At 41.8% G+C, this 25,893-nt stretch overlaps 2 protein-coding genes across 5 annotated transcripts; both read left to right on the top strand.

The window, feature by feature from the left end:
* Nucleotides 1–19,306, top strand: pex5 (peroxisomal biogenesis factor 5). Of its 3 annotated transcripts, none has more exons than XM_080748549.1 (16): nt 1–154; nt 2,814–2,971; nt 3,168–3,206; nt 3,390–3,507; nt 4,580–4,729; nt 5,157–5,241; nt 7,079–7,169; nt 7,563–7,685; nt 11,097–11,180; nt 12,174–12,293; nt 13,200–13,343; nt 13,994–14,064; nt 14,509–14,730; nt 15,693–15,858; nt 16,429–16,586; nt 17,049–19,306. In XM_080748549.1, the coding sequence occupies exons 2-16, from the start codon at nt 2,858–2,860 to the stop codon at nt 17,287–17,289; spliced, it is 1,926 nt and encodes a 641-aa protein (XP_080604675.1). In that variant the 5' UTR covers nt 1–154; nt 2,814–2,857; the 3' UTR covers nt 17,290–19,306. The 3 variants fall into 3 exon arrangements, with proteins under 3 accessions (XP_080604675.1, XP_080604676.1, XP_080604677.1); XM_080748550.1 differs by having other exon boundaries at nt 1–161; XM_080748551.1 differs by lacking the exon at nt 7,563–7,685.
* A 553-nt stretch (nt 19,307–19,859) lies between these two features.
* On the top strand, nt 19,860–24,055 carry cdca3 (cell division cycle associated 3). Of its 2 annotated transcripts, XM_080737229.1 has the most exons (6): nt 19,860–19,980; nt 20,174–20,338; nt 21,454–21,571; nt 21,699–22,856; nt 22,977–23,053; nt 23,866–24,055. In XM_080737229.1, the coding sequence occupies exons 2-6, from the start codon at nt 20,192–20,194 to the stop codon at nt 23,956–23,958; spliced, it is 1,593 nt and encodes a 530-aa protein (XP_080593355.1). In that variant the 5' UTR covers nt 19,860–19,980; nt 20,174–20,191; the 3' UTR covers nt 23,959–24,055. The 2 variants fall into 2 exon arrangements, with proteins under 2 accessions (XP_080593355.1, XP_080593356.1); XM_080737230.1 differs by lacking the exons at nt 19,860–19,980; nt 20,174–20,338 and adding an exon at nt 20,716–20,769.
* The last annotated feature ends 1,838 nt before the right edge of the window (nt 24,056–25,893 follow it).

The following is a 25,893-nucleotide window of genomic DNA, read 5'->3' as shown; positions in this document are numbered from 1 at the left end:
ATAAAGAGACACGCTGCTAAAGAATACACTGCAGGAAGGTAGCTTATAAGTGTGTTTTTCCTGGAAGTCCGACACTTTGGCGGTGGCGACAACTTTGCCTCTTTATTATACGACCATTAAACCAGACAAAGAAGGGAAGAAGACCTGAGGAGAGGTAGGTGGTAGGATGAACATCATGCTTCTGCTACATACATACACAGAAGAATGCAGTAATAGCTAGCTAACAGTTAGCTATCTCTACAATGCAGGGTGCTGCTGGTGATGATCCCTGTCTATAGCGCACCTTTGGCCGTGTGTCTCATGTGGATTCGCTTCCATTTTACTTTGCAACCTTGTGAAGTTTAACAGTATGTTACTGCCTAACATAGGTTTAAGTTGATAACACTGTCAACACTGGCAGCAAAAAGCTAACGCTGTAGTTTTCCAGAGCTGAGGCAAGGCATTGCAATATCTGTCTGCATGTTCAGTCTTTTTTTTTTGACCCCATATGATTGTCCCCTCGTCTGTCACTCTAATTATTCTAGTTTCTAACAGCAGTCACAATCTGTCAGATAGACTGATAGAGCACAAGTAGCTCAGCCTTGGCGTGCCTATGATGATCAATGAATGATTGTCTTGATTGATTGAATACTTCATTAGAAGTTTGCATAGGAAAAGGTACAGGGGGACAGTAACAGTTCACTGATACAAGGTCAACTAAAAGGATAAAGACCACAAGAAAGCTGTTAGGTTTGTTTGCATTGGGGTCCCAGTTTGTACTCAATTCATACAAAATGCATACAAATTCATACACATTGGTGTATGGTTGTTTTTGTAGACTATGAATGGACTAAAACTATGTGACATAGTAATAGACGGGTTTCTGGTCCACGTTACAGAAGAAATAGATGCGGTACCAAAATTAGCCAATTAAACCAGCGCTCCCCAAAACAACAGTGCATTTAGTCTCAATGTTTGTAAACAAGAAACCCGTCTATTGGACATATTGGACAGACAAATGGAAACACACACACACACACACACACACACACACACACACACACACACACACACACACACACACACACACACACACACACATACTTTATACCATTGGCAGTGCGTTGGATAGGTTGGAGCATACAGTCTGTGAGGCAAGTGTCATTGTTTACTCTCTAGTGTCAATAACTGCAGTAGTGTGTATTACTGTATTTGTCTAATCCTCTTTGTGCATACCTACAGTAATCATACAGCAGCTGTTGTTAGTGTCAATGAGAAAAGCTAATCTAAATCTATAGACCATCCCTAGACAAAGAGGGTGAAAGAAAAACAGACCACCTGTAAAATGAAACACCTGGCACATGATTAAATTATATATATTTTTGTATTATAGTCTATTGCCACTAAGCGTGTACAGTGCTGTCAATGACAGGAGCTTAGGAGCCTTATGGAAATTGTCATCACTTTCGGGCACAGAGAGGGTAGAGAGGCAGTGCTGTTATTGTGTCTGCTGTCCTAGATACTGTATACACTGAAGGTCGGCTGTGCGAACAGCAGCGCTCACCCTCTGTCTGTAAATTAACTGCATGCCACCTCTCTTAGAGTTGATCAACTACTAAACTACAGGTGAGTGAACTAATTAAGGGAAGAGCCAAACGCAGCATTTTTGTACTATAAATATTTTTTCTTTGTTGTTGGACATAATAATAGTTGTGTGTGTGGTTGGGGGGGTGATACAGTACTGCATGTGTACCGTAGGGCTTCAGCCTTCAACTATAGATTATTTTCTCAGTGATTATTTTATTGATTACCTTTTTGATTAATTGTGAAGCTGTTTAAAAAAATATATATATATTTGTAACATTTTCTATTTATCGACAAATTGATTAATCAATTAAGCCGTACTTCATACTTTGTGGTGCACACGCACTCACAAAGCTTCACATTGTGACGCGTTGTGAGCTTGTAGATCTGCTATTTTCAGTATTTAGTTTATTGCCAGAAAGTCCAAAATAGGGATAGATTATTAATCTATTTGATTAAATTCTCGATTATCGATAATTCTTTTGAATAGATTAAATCTATTATTAGTTTGATTATTTGATGCACCCCGAGTGTATTGTATCTAAAGTTCCGCCCTGTGTTTATCCTGATCACACGGATACAAACTACTGAACCAATGGATATTGGATCCTAATTCTAGTTTTCTAGCTGTGCCAGCCTGCGCTTGGAAATGGTGAGGAATGGTGTGTGACATGTCAGGCCAGGGGCATAATGGTTATGGCACTGCAGGGGAGAGTTTGCTTGGCTTGGCCTGTCAGCCTTAAATAGACCACCGTATCTCTCAGCAGCATTCTACAGCTCTGATTATGGCCCTGGTTGACTCTTGTTTATGCCAGTGAGTGAGAGAAGGGATAAACATTCTCTAGTGGTGATGTTTTGGTTCTCCAATTCTTTTCAAGGGAGTAGCCATAAAACCTGTTCTTGAGAGTTTGTTATTTTACCAAACTGTTAACAAAATATAGTCATTGGTGCAGAGATGACTGTGTCTGGAGTTGAGTTCAGGTTTGAGTTCCCACCTCCCACTTCAGAACCAAGTGATGGACATGTTATCTGCAGGGCTTGCTTTCACCTTTCAGCGGTACCTACAGTACAGCTATCTCAGACTGTGACTAATATTAATGACTTGGTGCTAATTCATTTATGATTACAACTTAATTTTTAGATGTAACATTTGTTTGTTTACTTAAGTTGATTCAATCTGGTGAAGTCTTCTTCAGCCAAAACAATCAAGTTTGGTAAAAGACTAAAGCCTTTGTCCATTTCCTCCTCAGCTGTAAGGTGGCCTGATTGGGGTTTGCCTCTTCCTGGTGTTGCCATGGCGATGCGGGAGTTGGTGGAGGCAGAATGTGGGGGAGCCAATCCCCTCATGAAGTTGACCGGTCACATGACCCAGGAGGGAGGGGCATGGAGGCACCGGTCCACACCCACAGTAAGTAATTGGAATGCATTTATTGACATAATATGGAATACAGAATTTATCTGAATATAGCCTTGTTCTTCATAAAATGATGAACAGGCATATTAAACTAATAATTGTCAATCTATGATTTGCTCTTTGATAACAAACTTTGTCAGCAAAGATTGTTTGGTTCTAACATTACCTTTTCTCCTCTCTTTTCCTTAAGATTGCACCCACACCCATTGCAATAGCAACTGAAGAAGAGGTTAGTGTTCATTACACAGTCTGCGTCAATTTGTGTGTGTTGTTTGTTCTTTGTGAACATTTATTCAGTCGATTCTTTGGAATGACAAAAGTGTGACCACCGCTGCAAGAGATGTTGTGTTCCATCAATGTCCATCTGGCTTGTTTTATGGCGGGTTTGCGTCTTTGCGTTGTCTCTCTTCAGTTAGTGAATGAGTTCCTGCAGGCCCCTCCACGGCCCCCACACACCTTTGACATGGGCCAGCTCCTGGAGGAGATGCAGCAGATCGACCAGCAGAACTACAGACAGGCTCCACAGAGAGGTTCACTTGTGTTTTTTTTTACTGTACTGCCTGGGGATGTAAAACCCGGTGTGGTTTCTCTTTCCTTTCATTATTCCAAATCAACATTACCAACATAAACAACGCTATTACGTCCCCTAAATACTAGTCTGGTGAACACCAACTGCTTGGTACAGAATCAAAGAGTTGTGATTTCTTAGATTCAAGATATATAATATATATCCTTATAGCACCCTGCACAACACATTCATTATCTGTGTAATGATATGCTGACAAGGTCAAAGGAATCTTCAGAGACTACAGTTTTCTTTGTTTATAGTGTTAGTACTTCTGTCAAGAGAGTGAGAGAATTAAAAACATTTCTGCACTGGAATTTGTTTTATTTTTTGAAGGTGGGGATTTGTCTCACTGAATGGGACTTTATCCTCCTCAGCTCTGCTTGTTATTTAAGCTGATAAGCTCATAAAGGGCTCATTAAGGCTGGAAAATTGATTTTGCATTTAATATTATATATATTGTGGTTTTATTTCCACAATTTGATTTCTCATATAATTCAGATCTGTTGGCAATTCGAAATTGTCTTAGTAACTGGAGTGATCATCTGCACTTTATACACTCACCACACTACATGACCTTTGTTTGTGTTATTCTGTTGATTATGGTGGGTCAGATCAGATGTATGTTATTATGGCATATGTTTTTTTTTCATGATCAACATAATGAAATCAATCAATCTAAGCCATAGATTGGATGAATATAGATGATAGCACTTGCCTATCCTCAATGACCATACTTGTCATTTAGATAGCATTTATATATTTTAGTTTTTTACTGAATATGTGCGTGGTCTACCTACGCTTTTTCTTAAATTACTATTTCTATGCATTCGTGTCGATGTATTATAACCTTGTATTGATGTTGATGTATTGATGTATTACCTTTGCTTATTGTAAGTCGCTCTGGATTAAGAGCGTCTGCCAAATGCCTAAATTGTAAATTGTGTTTTATTCTGTCATATTCTGAAAGATTAGGCTTGATTTTGACCTTTGAATGTCGGTGTCTCGTGGCATTGTCTTTTCTATCTAACTAACAGCTCCAGGCGTGGCAGCGCTGGCTCTGTCTGGCGACTGGTCGGCTGAGTTCCTGTCAGGTGCTGCTGACTCTGCCTCCTCCACGGGGCTGACCGGGCTCGGTGACACAGCCGACGCAGACTGGACAAGAGAGTTTATCGCTGAGGCTGCAGGTAGCTTTGGGTTGCATACGGAGATGAGGCTATCATCTTTCTGTTCACTGTCTTTCATTGTCTCTTTGTCTTCCTCTCTTCATTTTTCATCCTGTTTCTCAGATTCACACACACACACACACACACACACACACACACACACACACACACACACACACACACACACACACACACACACACACACACACACACACAGTTATTTTAATATAAATACGTTTAAGCGTGATCTATCCCCTGAGGGTAGATTGCACACTCACTGTAACCAGCAAGGCTTGGATTAAAGCCGGTATACATTTTTCATGCAATGGAAATGTGGAATGGAATGGAATGGAAATGTGATGGTATAAGTGCTCCATGTAATGTGTATCAATTGGCCCTAGCTTTTGATGAGGTGGAAGGATACGTGGGTGTCTTTCTGTGTTCCTAGATCCTGGGCGCTGGGCAGAGGAGTATCTGGAGCAATCGGAAGAGAAGCTGTGGCTGGGAGACCTGGGAGAAAAGGACCATGAGTGGTGAGTGTGGCACAAATATTTTAGTATCCATTATTCATAAGCCTGTTTTCCTGGTGGAGAAATCTTCCCTGGAGCCTGCTGCTGGTCTTAGGCCTTGAGGCTGCAATACAGCTTGCCAGGCAGTGGCTGTCTCTTTAATCATCGAATAATCTGATGCTCTGGGCTGTCTGCATGACCCTCTGCCAATGAGGGTGATGCAGTCCAGGATGCTCTCAGTTGTGCCTCTGTAGAAGAAGGCCCATAGGATCCTTGGGCCCCATGCCAAATTCCTTCAGACGTCTGAGGTGAAAGAGGCTTTTGCTTTGCCCATACTCTGCACCATCTTGCAGTCAACTGAGACATTTGAGTGCGAAGGAAAATGTATAAACACACTGTAAAATCCATCAGTGAATAAACACTGATTAAAACAAAACGAGTCCATCCAGTATAATCACAGAGAGGGAGTCAAGGGAACAGACCAAGGGATGTGAAGCAGAATCTTTATCTAGTACGACTGCAAAGAGAGAGAAGGCCATAGATGTGTGGGTGCAGGAGAGAGGACTGAAAGGAAGAGAAGAATGGAGAGGGAGGATGCACTGCCAGAGAAAGCTCTGAGACCTTAAGCATGCTCTCGTTGAATTGATGCTTTTGACGAGAGAGACGCTGCTCTGTGTCTGCAGATGTGATGGTCTTATCTGACGGCGCTAATCAGCGCCGGTCACACAGCCACAGAGGAGCTCCATCATGATACTTGATGAATAGGAAATAAAAGCAAGTGAAACTGAAATGCTGACGCTCAAATGTCTGGTTCTTATTTTGCAAGGTCGTGACATTTCATTCCCACTGAAAGCACAGATTGTGGTGCACTGAAGTATTCACTTGCATAATGGTGCACTTTAATTGGTATTTTAGAACCGGTTTAAGCTGAATCAGTTGTATCAACTCCATCTTATACACATAACAGAGGAGTCACATGTGATTCAACCATTACGTTGTCTTATATACTGTATATAACATCACACTACTACTACATTCATGCAGTGATGAAGGCAGACTAGGCCGAAACGTTACTGCTGCTCAGGCATTTGCAGCTCATCCAGAACGGCAGTTACGCCACTGCCTGCCTCCTCTCTGGTAAAAAGAACTGTTCTGGCCTCCCTTCATTGGATTCCAGTCCACTTTAGAATCGATCTTAAACTTTTAATGTTTGATTTTAAAGCTAGAATTGGGCTTGCCCACCCCGCTCCTCTTCAGGACTACACTCCACCCAGAGCTCTAAGGTTGGCCGATCAGCTGCTGCTGGTTGTGCCCATGACCAGGTTAAAGACCAGAGGTAATCAAGGTTTTGCTGCGGCTGCCCTGAGGTTCCTGAATAGCCTACCACTTAACATTAGAGCCCCCCAGACCAGTCCATAGGCACTTTTTTCTTTTCTCTGGCCTTTGAACACAGCTGAAACTGGCACCCCATTACCATAGACGTGGGGTCTCACTGTTTTCTGCTCTATATTTTAACTGAAATTGTATTTGCTGTGTTGTATATTTTGCTGTGTTACTGTTGTTCTCTTGCTGTGTTGTGTAGCACTTTGGTTGGCTTCGGTCATTTTAAATCTGCTTCATGAATAAAAGTTGAGTTGAGTTACGATGTCTAGTTTGATGGCCAAAATAAATGTATGCTGCGTGCTACCATACATCTTTGGATGTATTTTGAAGTATATGTTTTGCGTATAAACAATGGGTTTCTTTCTGTGAAGGAGTGTCCACCTTCTCTGCTGCAACAGAAGAGAAGTATTTCTGTCTGGTGGCATCATCCTTATATGACTTGGTTTATGAATAACTCTGTCTTCCCTTGATCCGATAGGACTAAAGAGTATCAGCCAGGAGACGAGTTGAAGCAAACAGCCAATGAACTTGTGTCAAAGGTTGATGACCCCAAGTTACAGAACACTGAGGTGAGCTGTCTGTTTGTGTGTACCTGACTCCCTCTAACATATCAATGTGTCGTACCATTCTTAAAACATTTTTACTTATTTATCATCATACCCCCATCCCCCCAGTCTTGTCTGTTTTGAGGAGTGCTGTGAGAGTGTACTTTTAATGTTCATATTGTAATTTGGCTGCCTCTCCTTGAGCTTTCCATCTCAGTCCCCTTTGGTAATTTGATAATTCATTGCACATCAAAGACGCGCCTCGCTACCTTATTAACTTTGTGTACTTTAGTGTATGTGTTATGTTATATTAATGACCCCGGTGTAAATGTCCCCTGATGATAGTAATGGCCGTTGTGTTATTCTTTTGTTTGTTTTGTATTTATTTTATTTTTTCCCCCCCCCGCTGTTGTGTAGTTCCTGCGGTTCATTAGGCAGATTGGCGAGGGCAGTGTGACAGTGGAAAACAGAGCAGACAAACAGCTCACAGATAAAGCTCAGGCCACGGAGGCTCAGAACTGGGTGTCCAACCTCAACCAGGTACGAGATACCTTCCCAACAAGCATGGGCGGCAAGCCATTTAACCACGTCAACCCTAGTGCCCTATTCTGAGCATGTCGTGTTAGGTGAACATTGATTCGGCAAAAATAGGCGAGCTTTCCGCGAAAATAGCTGATATACTAGCTCACAACGCGGTGAGCTTGTAGATCAGCTATTTCCGGCGAAGAGATTTGATTGAGGGAAAAGGGTAGGGGACCAAATTCGGACCCCTGGAGGACAACAGTCAATGACGTATGTAGGGTTTATTTGGTTAATACTTCAAGGAAGATGAACATAATATTTAATAACAATATGTTTTTAATACCTAGGTAAACATTAAAAGATAGCAAAAACAAACTGTCACTAGAACAGATACAGTGCAGACAGACAAAGAAAGACAGACATGACGCAACAGAGAAACAATATTAATTGGCCACTTTATTATACTGTATATACTTTCTACCTGAATGCTGTCATTGTATTGTGAAGAGGACAGGAAACATTCTGGCATAACACTTGGCAGCAACTTTTGTGTCTCTGTTGAGAACTCCCAAAGGCTCTGGAAATTCCCATATAAAATAGGGTGTCCATATAAGAAAATCTGTTTTGTAAAACGACTATCAAAAACAGGAGTAAACTTGAGCAAAGTATTTATGAAATAATATGAACATAAAAACAACGTATCAAATCTCATAATGAATGAAAGCGTCAATATGACAAGTAAAGACCACTGAAATGGATTACAACATCACTGTGATTTGGAATGCTACTAACCACTTACCACTGGAGCATGGAATAGCTGCAAATGGGAATTCACTGCTGTGGATTCAATCTGGTTTCACTTTCCCACCACCGATTCCACTAATATACGCCTAGTGACTCACTGCCCCAGTGTCTGATGCTGTGTAATAAACCACAAAAGCAACCGCTAGCTTGTAATATGACCTTCCTTACAGCTGCACATTGCTGACGGAGGTTATCCAGTGAAGAATGGATTCTTGTGAATATGAAATCTTGTCCTTCTATATATTCATAATAATTCATATGCCTCCTAGATGCCCTCATTCCTCATGACATAACTAAAATTAGGGCTGTCACAATTATTACATAATCGTCTAATCGCAATTATTTTACATAATCGTGATTATTTTTCATAATCGTTTCCACGTTGAAAAGTTTTCATATTTTTTTTAAGTAAAAAATAGTGGATATAGCAGATCTACAAAGCTCACAACGCGACGCGTTGTTAGATATCAATGTTCTTTTTTAAAGTTGTCAAATATGCCTGTCATTTCTTTGTATATTTAGGTTATGTGTCATATCTGCCATGTGCAACTTCAAAGCCTACAAGCCAAACAGAAATGTAATTGTCAACGACAAAAACACAATTAAATTGTTGATCACAATTATTTGTGCAACAATTAATCGTCATGTAAAATGTCATATCGTGACAGCCCTAACTAGGATCAAGTAGAATCGCCTAATCTACACCTTCTCCATTTAGAAGTGACCTCTCAAAGGGCTGTCCTTTCAATAAATTGTGAAAATTCTGAAATTATATTGAGGAAGACCATTTCCCCACAGCATTCTCATTGAATTCACAGACAACCAACACTGTTTCTGCTGAGTCTCTGTTCATAGCCGTGGCTCTTTATGCACCTAGTGCTGTCCTCTAACTGTAACATCTACTGTAATCCCCTCCCGCTTCCCGTTTGCCTTTTTGAACTCTCGGTTTCCCATCCCCTCAATTAACACCTGCCATCCATCTACTCCGGATTGCAACAACTCCGTCCTCCTTCCCCTTCCAATGAACCCTTCACCAATCCCTCCACTCGCTCCCTTAAAACACCGCCCCTTGCTCCTCTGCTGCCAACCCACCCACCCTTCACCCCATTCCCGCTTAACCCTCCTAGTTCCTGGAGGTGACTGGGGGAGGGAGTCTTCCCTTGGAAAGCCAGCAGAAGTGTGCGACCATTGAAAAAGCTAAGGCTAAACAGGCTGAGCGGTGGGCCAAAGTCTTCGGGCAGGTAGGACCACCACTGGTGTCATGGAGATGTCATAGTCAGCCTTGTGGCATTTCCATGGCAGTGCCAAGGGGCATGGCATTCTAACTCGATGTCGGGTTCACGATTGTAAGTGCAGGGTTTTGTTGTGGCTTCTAATTACAGCTTATTACTGTAACCTCTATAGTGCCCAGTACTTGCAAGCTGTGTGGTAATGTACTGTAGCATTTTCTGTATAAAACTTTAGAGAGATGCAGTCAGCTGATGTGAAATTTGCTTTTCTTATACATTTATTAGTGTGGTTGCTCTAGGCAACCAGGAACAAAGAAAGTAGCTCGCACTCACTTTTTTGGTCGCTCCAAACATTTATTTGACAAGCAAAAATAGAATGTTTGGAGCGAACAAAAAAGTGAGTACGAGCTACTTTCTTTGTTCCTAGTATTACTGCGTTGGCAGTTTTAGCTCGGCACCGAAGAACGGAGGATGTGCGTTCTTTTTCTTTGAATGCTATAGGCAACCAGACAATTCTTTTGTCCAGCTTTATTTCATTTAGAGTAACCCTTTTTTCAGTAAACCTTTCTGTAACCCTAATACCCCCAAAAAGTCTTGAGTTCAATGGAATTTTTCCTCTAACCTTTTCTCTAACCCCAAAATCTGTAACCTTTTCTGTAACCCCAAAACCCCATTGAATTCAATGTACTTTTTCTGTCCCTTTTTCTGATTGGACAAGATAATGTCCAATCAGACAGGATTGGTCAAGCTTCATGTGACATCACAATATGTAATATAAATGTTCAGACGGAATTCATCAGGAACAGTACACATTTTCAGAGGGATCAGTATTTGCTACCGTGGGAAAACCCTTGGAAAACCTACACCATCAGTATTTGATAACACGTATTGGAGCGGCTAGCAACGCTCAAAAAGGTTTCAAATTGGAATCAGCTTTGGGGAAGCTATGAGATATGAATAAAATGGAGTTAAGATATTAATGGACTGATTTTAGAGAATAGATGAAAGAGTGGGAGAAAGGGTGTGGTTCTCTGTTTGTTCAGCTTCTCTTTGCTTATATTTTCTTCCTACCCATCCATTTTCCATCTATTTATTTGCTTGTTTTCTATTCTGAAACTCTGTCTATTATGCTGCTAACGCATACTGGTAGTAACAGAGTGTATAATTGCATATCATTTATATTTTTAGGGATTTTTGTTTTGTTAAAATGCTCACTGCCAAAAACGGCAACAACAAAAGAAAGCCAACAGAATAATTGTGTTGCTTAAGTCACTAATAATACTAATTATATTTAAGAATCTCATTCGTATTAACATAATAACAAAATTAATATCAAGCAAATAATGTGCATGTAATGTTAGACATAATAGTGTAGCTCTATATCTTTCCCATCAAGGTGTCAGAGGAGTCAGCTGAGGCCTGGGTAGACGAGTTTGCCACTGCAGGACCAGATTTCCAACAGGCCAAGGCTGCAGTTGAGGTGAGACTAAAACCCAATGCAAATTCAAACAGAGCTTGGATTAGATTCAGTATGAATTCCATATATCAGGGTTCTTCAACGTTTTCAGGCCAAGGACCCCTTAGTTGAGAGAGAGATGAAGCAGGGACCCCCACAACCTTTTCATAGATTCCATATAGTTTCATTGTTTGACAGCACAATCATCAGTGTATTTTGGATTCATGACAATGTGTTTTCAGATATTTAACAACTTGGGAACCGTCAATGCTTAATAAACTTGACCTTTCACTCTGTAATTAGTCTGCTCTTTTTCCCCTCTACACCAAACCTCTTTGCCAAAAATAGCCGATCTACAAGCTCACAACGCCCACAACGCCTCACGCTGCGAGGTCTTGTGAGCTTGTAGATCGGCTATTTTTGGCTAAAGTTCTCAGAATAAGGACACTAGGGTTCAAGTGGTTAATATACAAAAAGGTTTCTATCACACAAATATTTGGAGGACCCCCATAACTCTGTTATGTTATATTTGTACAAGCCATCTAGAACAGGGTTTGTCTGCCTGTCTGTATGTATGTATCTACTGGCGGCATAGCTCAGGGGTTGAGAAACCGTTATTAGAGCACGAAGGGTTCCCCAAGGGTTCCCAGTTCGAATCCGGGCTCCCTCTGAGTTAATGTCGAAGAGTCCTTGAGCAAGACTCTGAACCCCTAGTTGCTCCCGGTGAGTAGGTTGGTGCCTTGCATGGTTTCCTCCACCACCGGTGTATGAATGTGTGCGTGAATGGGTGAATGTAATGCACAATCTATGTAAAGCGCCTTGGATAAAAGTGCTATATAAATGCACCATTTACCATTTACCATTTACTGCATGTCTGTAGGTGTAGTAGTAGATTTGGCCAAATGAGACCTAGATCGTCACCACACAAGTCGACCATACCATAAAAGGAAAACATATTGGAAATGAATTGGGTTATTATACATTATGATCAAAGTGTCATGTGTGTCTTGGATCCAGAGTGATGTGGATTTCTGGGAGAAGCTACAGCAGGAATGGGAGGAGATGGCCAAGAGAGACGCAGAGAGTCACCCCTGGCTGTCTGACTTTGACCAGCTACTCACCACTTCCTATGACAAGGTACAGTATCCTCCTATCCTCACTGCCAAAGATGGATGTCTTGAATATTCTGCTCTGTGTGTGTGTGTGTGTGTGTGTGTGTGTGTGTGTGTGTGTGTGTGTGTGTGTGTGTGTGTGTGTGTGTGTGTGTGTGTGTGTGTGTGTGTGTGTGTGTGTGTGTGTGTGTGTGTGTGTGTGTGTGTGTGTGTGTGTGTGTGTGTGTTTTTTTTGCAAGACTGCAGATTTATTTTTGATTTTATAAAACTCCAACTTTGATGTGTATTTGTTTGGCTGATTGCATCTCTGATTTCACACAGTACTCTTATCGGTTACAGTTCAAGTTTATGGATTTATTGTTCCAATAAAAGGAGGTTTGCTTTGCTTGAAGACATGATCAACATAGGCTAGGACATACTGTAAATGTCTTGAAAAAGATAATTAATATTTAAATGTCAGTATCAGCAAATTGGTACCTACAACCACTACGACTTGCATTCTGGTAATAGCAAAAGCACTCATTCTTTACTGATGTCTTCCTTCATTCAGTGAAATATTTGGGTACCTTAGTAACTAGTTGCAAATGGCTCTTCCTTGCACTTATAATGCTGTGGTAAACCACATTTATCTGGCATAACGTGCTCTCCACTGTTTAACCAATTGTTGAAAGTACCTCAATGCTGCATGTCGTGTCATCGTGCGCTTTACCCGCATACATGGAACTGAACGCCTTTGGCACAGTGTAGCGCCCTGAAACCACAGCTCCAGTCAAGCAGTTTCATAATAACGAACATTTATTTATTAATGGAATACGAAAGGAACTAAACCAGGCTTTAATTTGTAGTGATCTAGTATAGTGACTGATTACAAAAGACCAATTTAAAAATGAACAGCCTAAAAGAAAACGTCAGCTATTGTATTTTGTTCCAGGGGTACCAATTTGAAGAGGACAACCCTTACCTGTCCCACCAAGATCCCCTGGCAGAGGGCCTTAAAAGGATGGAGGCAGGGGACATCCCTGGTGCCGTGAGACTCTTTGAGAGTGCTGTACAGAGAGAACCAGAAAACCAGCTGGTGAGGGGTTTTGTGCTTTGGTTTACTTCATTTACCGTATCTGTGAACTTTGGTATGGTATTCTCTCCCATCGTAAGAATGGTATTTATCAGGTTGACTGCTTTAAAGATGGTTGATCTCGGGGCACAGTGGCGCAGTGGTTAGCACTTCGCCTCACAGCTAGAAGGTCCTGGGTTCAATTCCCGCCGGGGGACGCTGTGGGCGCTGGGGGCGTATTCCTCCCTCCGCGTCATCAGCGCCCACAGTACACCCTAGGTGGGGTTGGCGATAGGGCCTTTCTGTGTGGAGTTTGTATGTTCTCCCCGTGTCTCCTCTCAAAAACATGCAGTAGTCCTGGTTTCTATACTACCTCCCCCTAGCCAGCCAGGTGCTCCCCAATTCCCCTGGCGTGACAGGGGGGGAGAGCGGAAACCAGGACTACAGGTTAGGTAGTTGGCACTGGGTGAGGAGATGGGTTGCAAAACCGTGGGATAAAAACTATAAAAAATTAAAGATGGTTGATCTCTATCCTGCTTCTCTGAATGCTTTCTCTTCATAATCAGTATAAAATATAAATAAACAAAACCACATCTTCTCATTTGTTTCATATTTTATGGCATGTCTCAGAACAATCAATTGTACTGACGTGACTTCCTTCTATTGGATTTCAGGCATGGCAATATCTGGGAACCTGTCAAGCAGAGAATGAGCAAGAATTTGCTGCCATCAGTGCCCTCCGAAGGTATGGACAGAATTGCTAAAAAGTGAAACATTAAACATTAAAAGCCACTTGCATAAGTATTGCATCTAAGCCTACTGATAGTGTTTAAAGTAGTATTAGGTGTTCAGGAGCAGAACTGTGTTTTATGTGGAGATTAGACTTAATCCATTTTGAATAAAGCTATTGATATAAATGTTGTTACCATCGTGCTCTGACTCCTATAGTGCGATATCTAGATAGCTTTCTTTCTGGTGTGGATTCATCATCATGAACGGCTCCTTTTTATTTGCTGGCATGACATGATGGCTTATCAATCACAGTTGTAATAAATACATTACTTTTAGTTGCATTTACCCAGTGGGTAATCGTAAACATAGGCTAATGAATACAGCAGCCTATTATACTGTGTGGTGAAGTGGGTTTCTGAGTATTGTTTTATTTTTCTTGTCTCTCTGCCTCCGTTAGATGCATAGAACTGCAGAATGACAACTTGACTGCTCTGATGGCGCTGGCTGTCAGCTTCACCAATGAATCACTGCACAGGCAGGCCTGTGAGACTCTCCGTGACTGGCTGAGGCACAATCCCAAATACCGCTCTGTTCTGGAGCAGAGCGAACGGGAACGGGAGAAGGATGGTGTCAGAGAGAAGGAGAAGGAGAGAGAGAGATTTGGATCGCTGCTTCCAGAGTGAGTAGTAGTAGTAGAAGCTATTTTGTCCTAAGGGGAAATTGTTTCTTCAATTTCATGGGGGTACAAAGTAGAAACAGACAAGATACAATAGATTCATTATCAAATGGATGTATTCTACAAACTAGATAATAATTACAAAAATAATGCCAAAATGTTTGGATACGGGTAGGATGTTGGGGAAAGAATTGGGGAAAGCCAAATTTGTAATTTATGCTCAACTTTACAAAACCTATTACTTCATTATCCAAAAGATAATTAAAGCTGGTATCCAAAACTGAACTAGAAGCAGTACTCTTCCGAGCACAGGTCTCCACCAGGTCAGGTATGTTATTGTGGCCTCCTGGTGGCGCTAAATGTGAAAAGGGTGCCATGTCTTCTTTGGCGTGCATGATTTAAGGCATTTTGTTCCAAAAATTAGTTTTAACCCATCTTTAAACGATAGATTATGTTAATACAATATAACATCTCCAGGTTTTGGAGATGGTCTCTCTACTCTCCCACCTGAGAAATGTAGACCCAGGTGGCAGGTAGGACACCTACTGGTTGCCAAGTAGTACTGCATGTAGCTCATGTGCGCCCTACCTCCCTTGGCCAAGTAGGTATTCTGTCTTGGAAGTGCTAGAACTGACTGGAGTTAAATTCCTGGGTAGGACATGAAACTTACAGATAGCAGCTCTAACCACACAAACCCCAGCATGCCTATTTCGGGAGGGAACATTTGCCAAAAATATCAGATCTACAAGCCCAAAGCGTGACTCATTGCGATGAGTTTTTTGAGCTGGTAGAGCTGCTATTTTTTGTGAAGAGATATGGTGTAGACAGAACAAAGCAGTCAGAGTACAGTTGTAACTCAAGTCTGTTTCTCTAAGAATAGTTGTTGAAATATAAAAATAATATAGTGGTTGAAATCATGAACCTGAAATCTTACTCTTTCATCCTTCTCACTCGTTCATTTTCAGGTCATTGTTTACTGAGGTCCAATCTCTGTTCCTGAGTGCGGCTAATGCTGATCCGGCACGGGTGGACCCACAACTGCAGTGTGGCTTGGGGGTCCTCTTCAACCTGAGCGGAGAGTATGACAAGGCCGTGGACTGTTTCACCGCTGCCCTCTCTGTCACACCACAGGTTGGAATGGTCCCTAATATAGCAATAATACTTGGCCTCGTTCCCAGCCTTTTCTCATCTCTGAGGAGAAAAGCTGTGTCTTTTTCGACCAAAACGCAACGTCCTTCCTTGGGCAGTACTTCCGCCAAATTACAGGCTAGGCCTCACCCAGTGTGAATAATACCCAAAAGGGCATTCTGCTGCACAGTGTTTATGCGTACCAGAACAAAATACTATTGTTGGCAGCAGAGATGGAATATCCGTTATTACAGCATTTCTACAGTGTTACTGACTACAACGTACTGGCAACAAATATGGTTGGGTGTGGTTTATGTATGTTTTGTAATATTATAATTTATATCTACAAAGTAACTAGTAACTAAAGCTTTCAAATAAATGTAGTGGAGTAAAAGTACAATATTTGGATCCAAGATGTAGTGGAGTAGAAGTAAAAGTATTGGAAATACTCAATACTAAAGTACAAATACCTCAAACTTTTACTTAAGTACAGTACTTGAGTAAATGTACTTAGTTACTTTACACCACTGAACATAAGCTGTCAATTTCTGAACTCTCTCTCTTCACTTCCAGGACTACCTTCTGTGGAATAAACTGGGTGCCACACTGGCCAATGGGAGCCACTCGGAGGAGGCAGTAGCCGCCTACAGGAGAGCATTGGAACTGCAGCCTGGCTTTGTCCGCAGCCGTTACAACTTGGGAATCAGCTGTGTCAACCTAGGAGCACACAGGTGAGGGACACGTGTTCATGTAGAGAGGTATTCATGGGTTGCATTTGTAGTCCTACAGCGGCCATGTTGAGGACCAATGGCCGTTTAGGACTACAAATGCAACCCATGAATAGTGTTTGTTTTGTGAGGGGGAGAACACATAAAGATTACTGACAATATTTGGATTTGAATATCATGGCCAGATAGCTCATTTATAAAACTCAAGCTTCTACCAAAGTTCAACATCTCTTTAAGTTCAACAGTCTACTCTAAGCTTTGCCATGCCATGCAGTTAAGACTAATATCATCTTGTCACTGAGAAAATGTTCATGACACTTATTCCTGGACCTGATTTTATTTGTTTACAAAATGAAAGTGACTTGCTGCCTGTTAACTGAATCATCCAGCAGATACAAACTGAAATTTAGCCAACAGGATTACCATCCCCTGCTCATCCCGCCTTCTCCTCCCAACTCTCTGCAGGGAGGCTGTGGAGCACTTCCTCGAGGCATTATCCCTCCAGCGCCAGGCTTCAGGGGACGGCGCCACTCGGGGGCCCGGAGGTGCCGCGGCAACCATGATGTCAGACAACATCTGGTCCACCCTGCGCATGGCGCTGAGCATGATGGGCGAGAGCTCTCTGTATACGGCCGCCGACCGCCGCGACCTGGATACGCTGCTGGCTCACTTCTGCCAGCGGGAGGTGGAGGGCGGGTCAGATTGAAGTATGGGCAGGGCTGAGGCCAGGACCAGGAGAGGGCTGATATCATGCGAGTGCTTTCTGTCAGGAACAAAGTGTTTGGCTGAGGTGGAGGATAAGTGAGTAAGGAGGACAGGAGGGACAGGGATAGAGATGTAGAGAGATGCTGTACAAGGTGTCTTGGAGTGGATGGAACTGGAAGAGGCGGCAACAAGGGAGGGAGGTGTAGTGAGTAGGACATTGAATCATCCAATAAACCGAGGGAATGGATCATGTACTCTCACTGGGTCTCTTTGCGTGCATACAATATTCCAGTTACTGTCAATAATCAGGTAAAGGTAATAGTTTGACTAAAGGTCAACTTCCCTCAATAGCCTGTGTTCACATGGATTTATGTGATTGCTGGGTTAGAGAAGAATGTGAAAGATCTTTGGTGTGTTAACCAGGTTATGTTCATCCTAATTCTGACCTTACTTTTGTTACGATATGATCAGGCTAACGGGTGTACGCGATAATTGCTATAGTCTGCCTTAATGGTTTAAAAATCAGATAAGCACACCTGTAAGTGTACCCGGTGTTACCAAATAGACTGTATCATGGACTCATACTGACATACAGTGAAGGGATAGTTCACCTGTACATCTCAACCGTATGTTCTCTCAGACTCAATCTGAATTGATTCTCCTATTAGAGTTTACTGTTGGCAAAGACGGTTTATAGTTTGGAGGATATGTGTGAGATTATACGCAGACTAAATCAAGTGTTTTCTGGTGAAATGCTCCTTTAAGTGACTCATATCCAATACGAGAGTATTATTCTCTCTGGAGAGATGCCACCAGCAGTAATGGTTAATTTATACTCTCTTGTACGACCAATGTTGTTCATAAAACATAACTGATGATCAATCAGGGAAAAAAACAAAACAAAAACGCAAGGTTGGAAATCAGTTATGTTCGGCGAGCAGCAAATCGGTTGGTCGTACGAGAAAGTATAAATTGGGCTCAAGTCTCACTGTGATGGCTGTAAACACAAACATAACCAGTCTATTTCAAAATAGTTTTTTCAGGTTTTTCTTCTAATTTCCTCCCCTTGCACTGAACTGATCTAAACAAAATTAGCTTAATGAAAGCTAACGTCCATTGATTTCAAGTCTTTTGTAAAATAAAAAAAGATGAAGGAGGATGATGCTCCTTGTGACTTGAAATTGTATTTAGTAACGTGAAAGGGACAGTTTTGTTATAGAAGTCATTGCTTTCACAGCCCTTGTTACTGATGGCTGGTAAGTACCATTCTAAACTTTACACACATTTGTAGATTTTTCAAGGTACGATTATTACCGCTGTGCTTAAGAGTACTACATTTGAAGGGTTTCATTCCGAAATGCTAGTTATCCATACCATGCAAAAAGGTTTATCAGTAGCCAATTTAAATCATACAGTGGATATTTGCCTCCAAAATGCATATTTTGCATGCACAGGTCTTAAGTCAGCTATATCTTTGAATATACCATAGTAAATTTGACCACGAGTTGATGCTAGCATGACTGTTGTAACCACAGTTATCACATTGTTCCAATGCCAGATATCTGTGTTAATGAAACTCTTCATTTTATAAATAGTGTTCTAAAAGGTTAGTGGGATTAAGGCTGGGCCAGGTTCACACTACATACTGTATCCACCAGTTGGAAGGGCTGAACTGTCTGCTTGTTTGTCTCTCTTTTCCCCCCCAATAATAATCAGTTAATAGTCGGCATGATGGACTGAAAACCAGCAAGGCTGTTGCCAAGTGGCGTTTGTGTGTGGAGGAGGATCCAGTTTGGGACATAGTATGATAAGACCATGTATTTGTAATAGGTTTTCCAGGCTCCTCCGCTCTCTTGCTTTTTTCAATGCTTCTTGTTGTAAAACAATTTTGCTTTTATTGTAAAATAATGCTATCTGCCATATTGTGTATTGTAACATAATTATTGCACTATTACTGTTTTCAAAACTAGTTAGCCTAATTGTAATGTTTAATATTATTCAGCAATAAAGCTCTGATCTCTGATTACACATGTCTATTATTATTTTTCTTCTGTATTTTCACTAACAAATTAGCACAGCTCACTTGAATAGAAATGCACCTTACACATGCTGGAACAAAGTTTATGAATATGTTACTACCTTTAATTACTCCTTCAGATATTTAATTTGGCAGGGATAATACACTTTTTCAAGCCCAATTTGTAGACTAATTGTATTTGCCATATTAGTAAGACTAAAGTTATATCTTTTATACTTTTCATGTTGACAGTATTTGTGTTTTAAGACTTTATTTCTTTCTTATCCTTGTGGTGTGACGCTCTCCACTCTACTATACCATATTATGATCATGTGGTTCCATGCCATGCAACATTGCATTTCTGTTTCATAATAATGTGATAAGCCCATAGTAGGATAAACCGCCGACTGTTTTGTTTCAAACGTTTTCATTTACATGTCCCTCCCACTTCCTGAATGTGGAGTGGTGTTAACCAATCAGCGCTGGGTAGGTGGTTACTGGAGAACGCTGACTGGTTGGTTTGAAAATAACATGCACACGGTTGCCTTTTAAATGTAGTTGTGCATCTTCAGTAAGTTCTTGTGAGTGAGAGTGAGGCAGAAAGCAGTCGTCTACGTCTTGAGTCTGACTCCGAGGGCGAATACACAAAAGACAGCCCGTTTTCAACGTTAAAAGGTAAGAAGTGTTTGCTAGATAATAAATACAACAACACGAGGGAAATGTGCGTCATGAAACTGATAAACTTAGGATGTTCAAACTTTGCAGGAGAGCAGTTTAGTGTTTGCTAACGGTTAGCATTAAAGCTGTTTCCTAACGTATAGGTGGGTTAACGTGAAGGTCGGGGCTTATTTTTCATCCATATTTACAGGTACTTCTTAAATCCACCATGGGCTCCAGTCTGTCCAGAGAGAGCAAGCTGGCCGTGTCTTCCACGCCAAAACCAGAGCCCACACAGCGCATCAAAAATGAGCGACTCGGTCAGTTGATGGATCCACGTTCTCCCTCAACGGACATTGACCGTACACCCATTCAGGTAAAATTTTACTTAAATAATGCGTTATATTAATAGCAATTATCAAGCTAGATTGCCAACAATACTGCTTCGCTCAGGGAGGGGTTGTTTGAAACCGCTCAACTCACATGGTGGGATATTGAAAAATGTAGGCCTGCTAAAGTTATTGAGGCAGTCTCAAGTCCTGAGTTGTTTTTCACTTTCTTTATTTTTTTTATTTTTGGAGCGGTGCTAGCACAAGCTCCCTGTACGTCGTTTTGTGTGTCCAGGCTAGTCTGAGAAATTGTCTTAGTCAGTCTGAGAAATTGTCTTAGTCAGAACGGGATCTAGCTGCGCATGCGCGACTCACACACACACGCACACACACGCACATATCGAAGTGTTGTCTGCGTGAAGATCAGCTGTTGTGTGTGTGTGTGTGTGTAGTCCGTTAATAACAACTAACAAGCATGGTATGTTGGCGTATCTCGAGTCGACCCCCTCTGCTGTCTGCGTCTTGCCCGTGATAGCCGCGGCTCACGAAGCATGCAGCCACCGTAGCGAGCCACGGGCAATCAAGAATTGACACATGTCAATATATAAAATAGGTGAAAAAAGTCAGGGACTTTGAACAGTCTATCCAAAATATCTCTGTTCCATCTATTCAGCATGCAGCCACCGTAGCAAGCCACGGGCAATCAAGAATTGACACATGTCAATATATAAATAGGTGAATATATTTATATAGTTTATATATTTACCTGGAACTGCTCAAATTCACCGCTCCACTTCGAACCGAGGTTTGATTTTTATTTTTTCCTTCGCTTCTGTTAGTTCTGTATTCTGTGCAAGTTCTCTCTCCTGACTGGATGAAATGGGTATCCTGACCTGACATATTTTGTGTTTACTAAAGAACATGAGCGACTGCGAGACCCCTGTTACTGAACCCTCTTTAGCAATGAGTGCAATCGAATATGAAGTTATTTAACAAAAAAAGATCACTTTAATAGCTGTTTTTGTTTATTTGGGACTTTGAAGTTGTGATTACTTGTCTTTTGGTGTGTTTGTATTGTTGTGGTTCTCTTGTTTTGACATTAAATGTAATAATATAAAATGTATATGCTATTAAAGTCTGTATTGGCCTGTGCTTTATTTAGTTTGGTGCACCTTCCGAAACTCCAAAAGCAGCGACAAATGGATGTGCCCTGCTTGCAGAAGATCCCAGGTCACCTACAATTGGAATTACCCGTACGCCTGTGAGAGATGACATGCGAGGTATAATTAAGTGAAAAACACCAACTTTTGTAGAAATGCAATTTCTACTGACATGTACTGTAGAGCTGTTTGTCACATGTAACTAAAGCATTTATTGCTGACTGACATCTGAACTCTTATCTTGCAGTGACAGTTGGCTCCTTTGCTCGTCGGCTGGGCATCCTTTTTTACAACGAGGCGGCCAGTGTGTCCGTTGCTCCTCCTGGCAGGTTCTCTAAACCCTCCAATCTCGATGTAGAAGAGGAACAGGCCACTGTGACCGAGGAGTTGGGTTCCATGGAGCCCCTCCTGGCTTGCCAGCCCCCCCAGAACTTTGGCACCATGGCTCAGCATGCCAACCTCCTGGCCACCCCAGTCAGGGCTCCTCCTCTCAGCACGGGTGACATGAGTCCCTTCGTGCTGCTTGAGAACGTCCAGTTAGAGGTTGAGACCGAGGCGGACCTGACCCTGGAGGAGGCTGAAGAGGCCAGAGAGTCACCCCTCCACAAGAGGCTGAGTATGAGCCTGATAACCTGCCTTGAAGGAGCAGCTTCATCACAGATATATGCTGAGGTGCACAGTGACAGTCCATCTCCGGTGGCTACAGTTACGGCTGCAGTCGAGCAACTGAGGGTAGGACCTGACCACTCCTACGCCCTTGCCTCTTTCACCCATGACCCTGCATCTCCCCAGTCTCCTGCCCAGCTTGACATGCCTACAGTGACTGACGTTTCAGTCTCTTCAGAGCAGCTCGAAGAGGCAGCAGCACAGGAGTCTTCCCCCATAGAAACGGAAGAGTCAGACACTGTAACCGAGACCCAACTTGCCCCTGCTACCTCTGAGCACCAAATTGCCCCTGAGCCTCAAATTGACCCTGCTACCACCGATCCTCAAATTGCCACTGCTACCCCTGAGCCCACTGCTACGCCTGAGCACCAAATTTCCCCTGAGCCTCAAATTAACCCTGCTACCCTTGAGGCCCAAGCTACCACCACTACCCTTGAGCTCCAGCCTGCTGTCACTACCGTGAATCCTCCAGCTGTTGTTGTCCCCACCCCAAGCCCCCAGGATCAAGAAGGACAGTCCTGTAAGGGCATCCGCTGCCCCAACCTCAGCACACAGAGCCCTAGCCAGGTCGTCTTCAAACCACAGTGGCTGGGGAAGGGCTTTGGCGCTACAGGGCTGAGAGCCAGAGGAGTGCAAGCAAGGAGAAGCAAGGGAGGTTCCTCTCCTCTTGCTGTCAGGGTGGCTGTGAAGAACGTATTCAATGACAACAAGGGACTGTCCACTAAACCCAAAGAGAAAGGTATGTGAACGTTTGTGACTGGTTTTTCAATTTGTAACAAAAATGTGACTCTTATAATAGTTTCTTCATTCCTCAACCTCTGAAAAGTGTGTTTGTAAATGCTCCTCCTTCCTCCTCCAGGTAAAGGACTGAGTGAAGGCCGATCCCCGCTGCAGCTTCTTAAAGAAACAAACTCTCCCAGGGAACAGTCATCCCAGGTATTCATTCTTATAATGTGTGGCTTGACGGATAATTATATTTGAAATATTTAGTTTTCTTGATGTGACACATTAAATTCCTTTTTTACCTGAAGACAAGCAAAATCAAACACAATCCGTTTACCAAAAATGGTTTGTCATGCACCGTATAGCGTCTAGGCGGTCCAGGTCAACCCCCTTTTGAAATGCTGCATCTCAAGGCTGCTCTTTGATTGACTAGCTCATACATGGGCAACTGGTGGCCCAGGGGCCACATGCGGTCTCCACCCTCACTTAATGCAGCGTGCAGGTTAATATCAGAATACTGGTATATTATTGAGTTCAGCTGTAGGATTGCAAACATGACCAGCATTACTTCAGTCTATATTCTTGTCTATAATCTATATTAGTAGCTTAATGACTAGTATTGCGTTATGTTATGTCCAATGTATTTGTATTCAAGTTCATAAAGTTATTTAGTATAACTAAAAGCATTTGAAATTAAATTAAAAAAGGGATTCCAATTCAAATGGCAACAAGCTCAAAACGTGTCACGTTTTGAGCTTGTAGATCAGCTACTTTTGTGTGACAAAGAATAACTAACAAAGTAGGCCATTCATTTTGGGAAAAAAAAAGTTAAAACATGGATAGAGGTTTCTGCCTGACACTATGTAATATGGCCCTCTGGAGTTGGTGTGTAACTATAGTGGCCCTTTCCATCATCAAAGTTGACCAAGGGTGGGCAACTTTACTAGACTAGCTAAAATGAATAACCCATTTTAAGTTGTTGCCTTTACCCACCTCACACACTATTTCCCCCTCTCAACATCTAGAGGAAACTGAAGGTGTCCACCCCAGACAGACAGAGGCGTGGACAGTTGGACAGCAGAACCCTGGCTGTCTCTCTGGACAAGGAGAACAGATGATGAAAATGGCACTACACTACAGTAATGTGTACAGAATCCTGTCACTTTAATAATCTTAAAATGTTCTTTTAAATAGGATTCCATTGTGTAAAGTCATCTCGGCAACAACACGTTGTTCTAAGTGTTTGTTTGTTTTTGTTGTAAATAAAATGTTCATTTAATTGTTGATGTATAAGTTGCCTGGTATCATGACTTTTTATTTCATGCTGGTTCTGCTCTCGCTTTCTTCAGCCGCTTGATTTTACCCAGTCATTTGAGGTTACTTGGCAATTAGAAATGTAAACATTGTGATTTTGAACATGTGCTTTAATTTGTAACACATCATTATTCTTCAGGCCAGGGTTAGGCAACCTTAGACATGGGTGCCAACATTTTTGTTTACAGCATAATGACTAATACAAATTCCATCCTGCATACAGTGTGTGTGACTTAAAAACAAATCAACATTTTGCAGCCCAGTGCATTTACAGAGTTTGCATATCTCTCTATTTCAGTTCAAGGTTTTAACCACTGTTGGCTTTGACATTCTGAAAGTGGGAACTTGTCACTTTGAGGTTGTGCACATGATAACTAGTAAGCAAGACGCTTCGTATGTTAAGGCACCATGAATTGAAAATATTTGCATTGAAAGTGCAAAATATATAAAACTATTCCATAACCGTTGAAAGATATGTGCATGCAAATTATGTGCATTGTTTGGCTTATGGGATGTACACAGTATATGAGGGATTGAAAGTTTGAAATATGCAGATTCACATAAGCTGTTAGTAAACCATGTATAATGATGCCTATATAGCTATTTTGATGGCTTACCGAGTGAGTATCAGAAATGTAGATTCTATTGATTATCAAGTTGTTGGTTGAGATGCAATGGTAATGAAAAATGATTTCAGGCAAGAGTCACTTTTAATGTAGAATTCCACATTTATTATAAAGTCTTAAGAAAGGTCCTATAGCTTTACTATGCACAGCGTATATCCAATATTGGAAAGGCAGTCCAAAATCTAGCAAGAGCTGGTGTAATATAGAAATGAATGACCGTTTTAAGCAGATTACTTTGTGTATGTACATGAACCATCACTCAGGTAGATCTGGTTCTGTGCATAAAGGAAAAGGTAAGCTGAGACATAGACTTGTATACAGTATGTTTCTCATTATGTGCACAGTATCCATTAGCATCCATGTACAGTCATACCAGTACACTCATGTTGTCTCCTTGCTGAAAGATGGTTTACCTTTTTTTAAGTGATCAGTGAACCGTTAAGATCCATTTGATTATCCCATCTGCCAATCCCAACGGTTTACTGAAAGCACTTTTTATGACTAGCTAGTGGCAGGCAAAGAGATTATCAGACCCCAACTCATAGTAAACATGGTCTATCAAACACACCCACATATAAAAAAACAACTCATGAGCACTAACAGACACCTGCAAACTAAATCCATCCTAATGCAATTTAGAAAATGTATAGAGAAAGTAAACAAGGTCTATACAGGGGTCTTCAACGTTTTTAAGCCCAAGGACCCCTTGGCTGAGAGAGAGATGAAGGGACCCCCACTACATATTGTACAACATTATGTTGCAGATTAAACTTTTTAATGAGATTTCATAGATGGCTCCGTAGACTTGTTTCACAGCACTATCATCAGTGGCATGTACTTGGTCTGCTCTTTTTGCCTCTACAGCTAACTTCTTTGCGGAAATAGCCGATCTACACCTCGCAGCGCCTCGTAGATAGGCTATTTTCGGTTCCCCTCAGAATAGGGATGCTATGGTTCAAATGGTTAATGTGAAAACAGTTCTTATCACATGAGTTGGCCCTGTAGTAACTCTGGGGGTCCTGGACCCCCTGTTGAAGACCCCTGGTCTATAATACTATCAAGGGAAATCTACCAAAACATAAGGGGAAAAACGCTGTTGGAAACAAAATGTTC

The sequence above is a fragment of the Nannobrachium achirus genome (genome assembly GCF_963921795.1).
Source record: "Nannobrachium achirus genome assembly, chromosome: 2".
In the NCBI taxonomy this organism is placed as follows: Eukaryota; Metazoa; Chordata; class Actinopteri; order Myctophiformes; family Myctophidae; genus Nannobrachium; species Nannobrachium achirus.
This window is presented reverse-complemented; position numbering and strand designations above follow the sequence as displayed.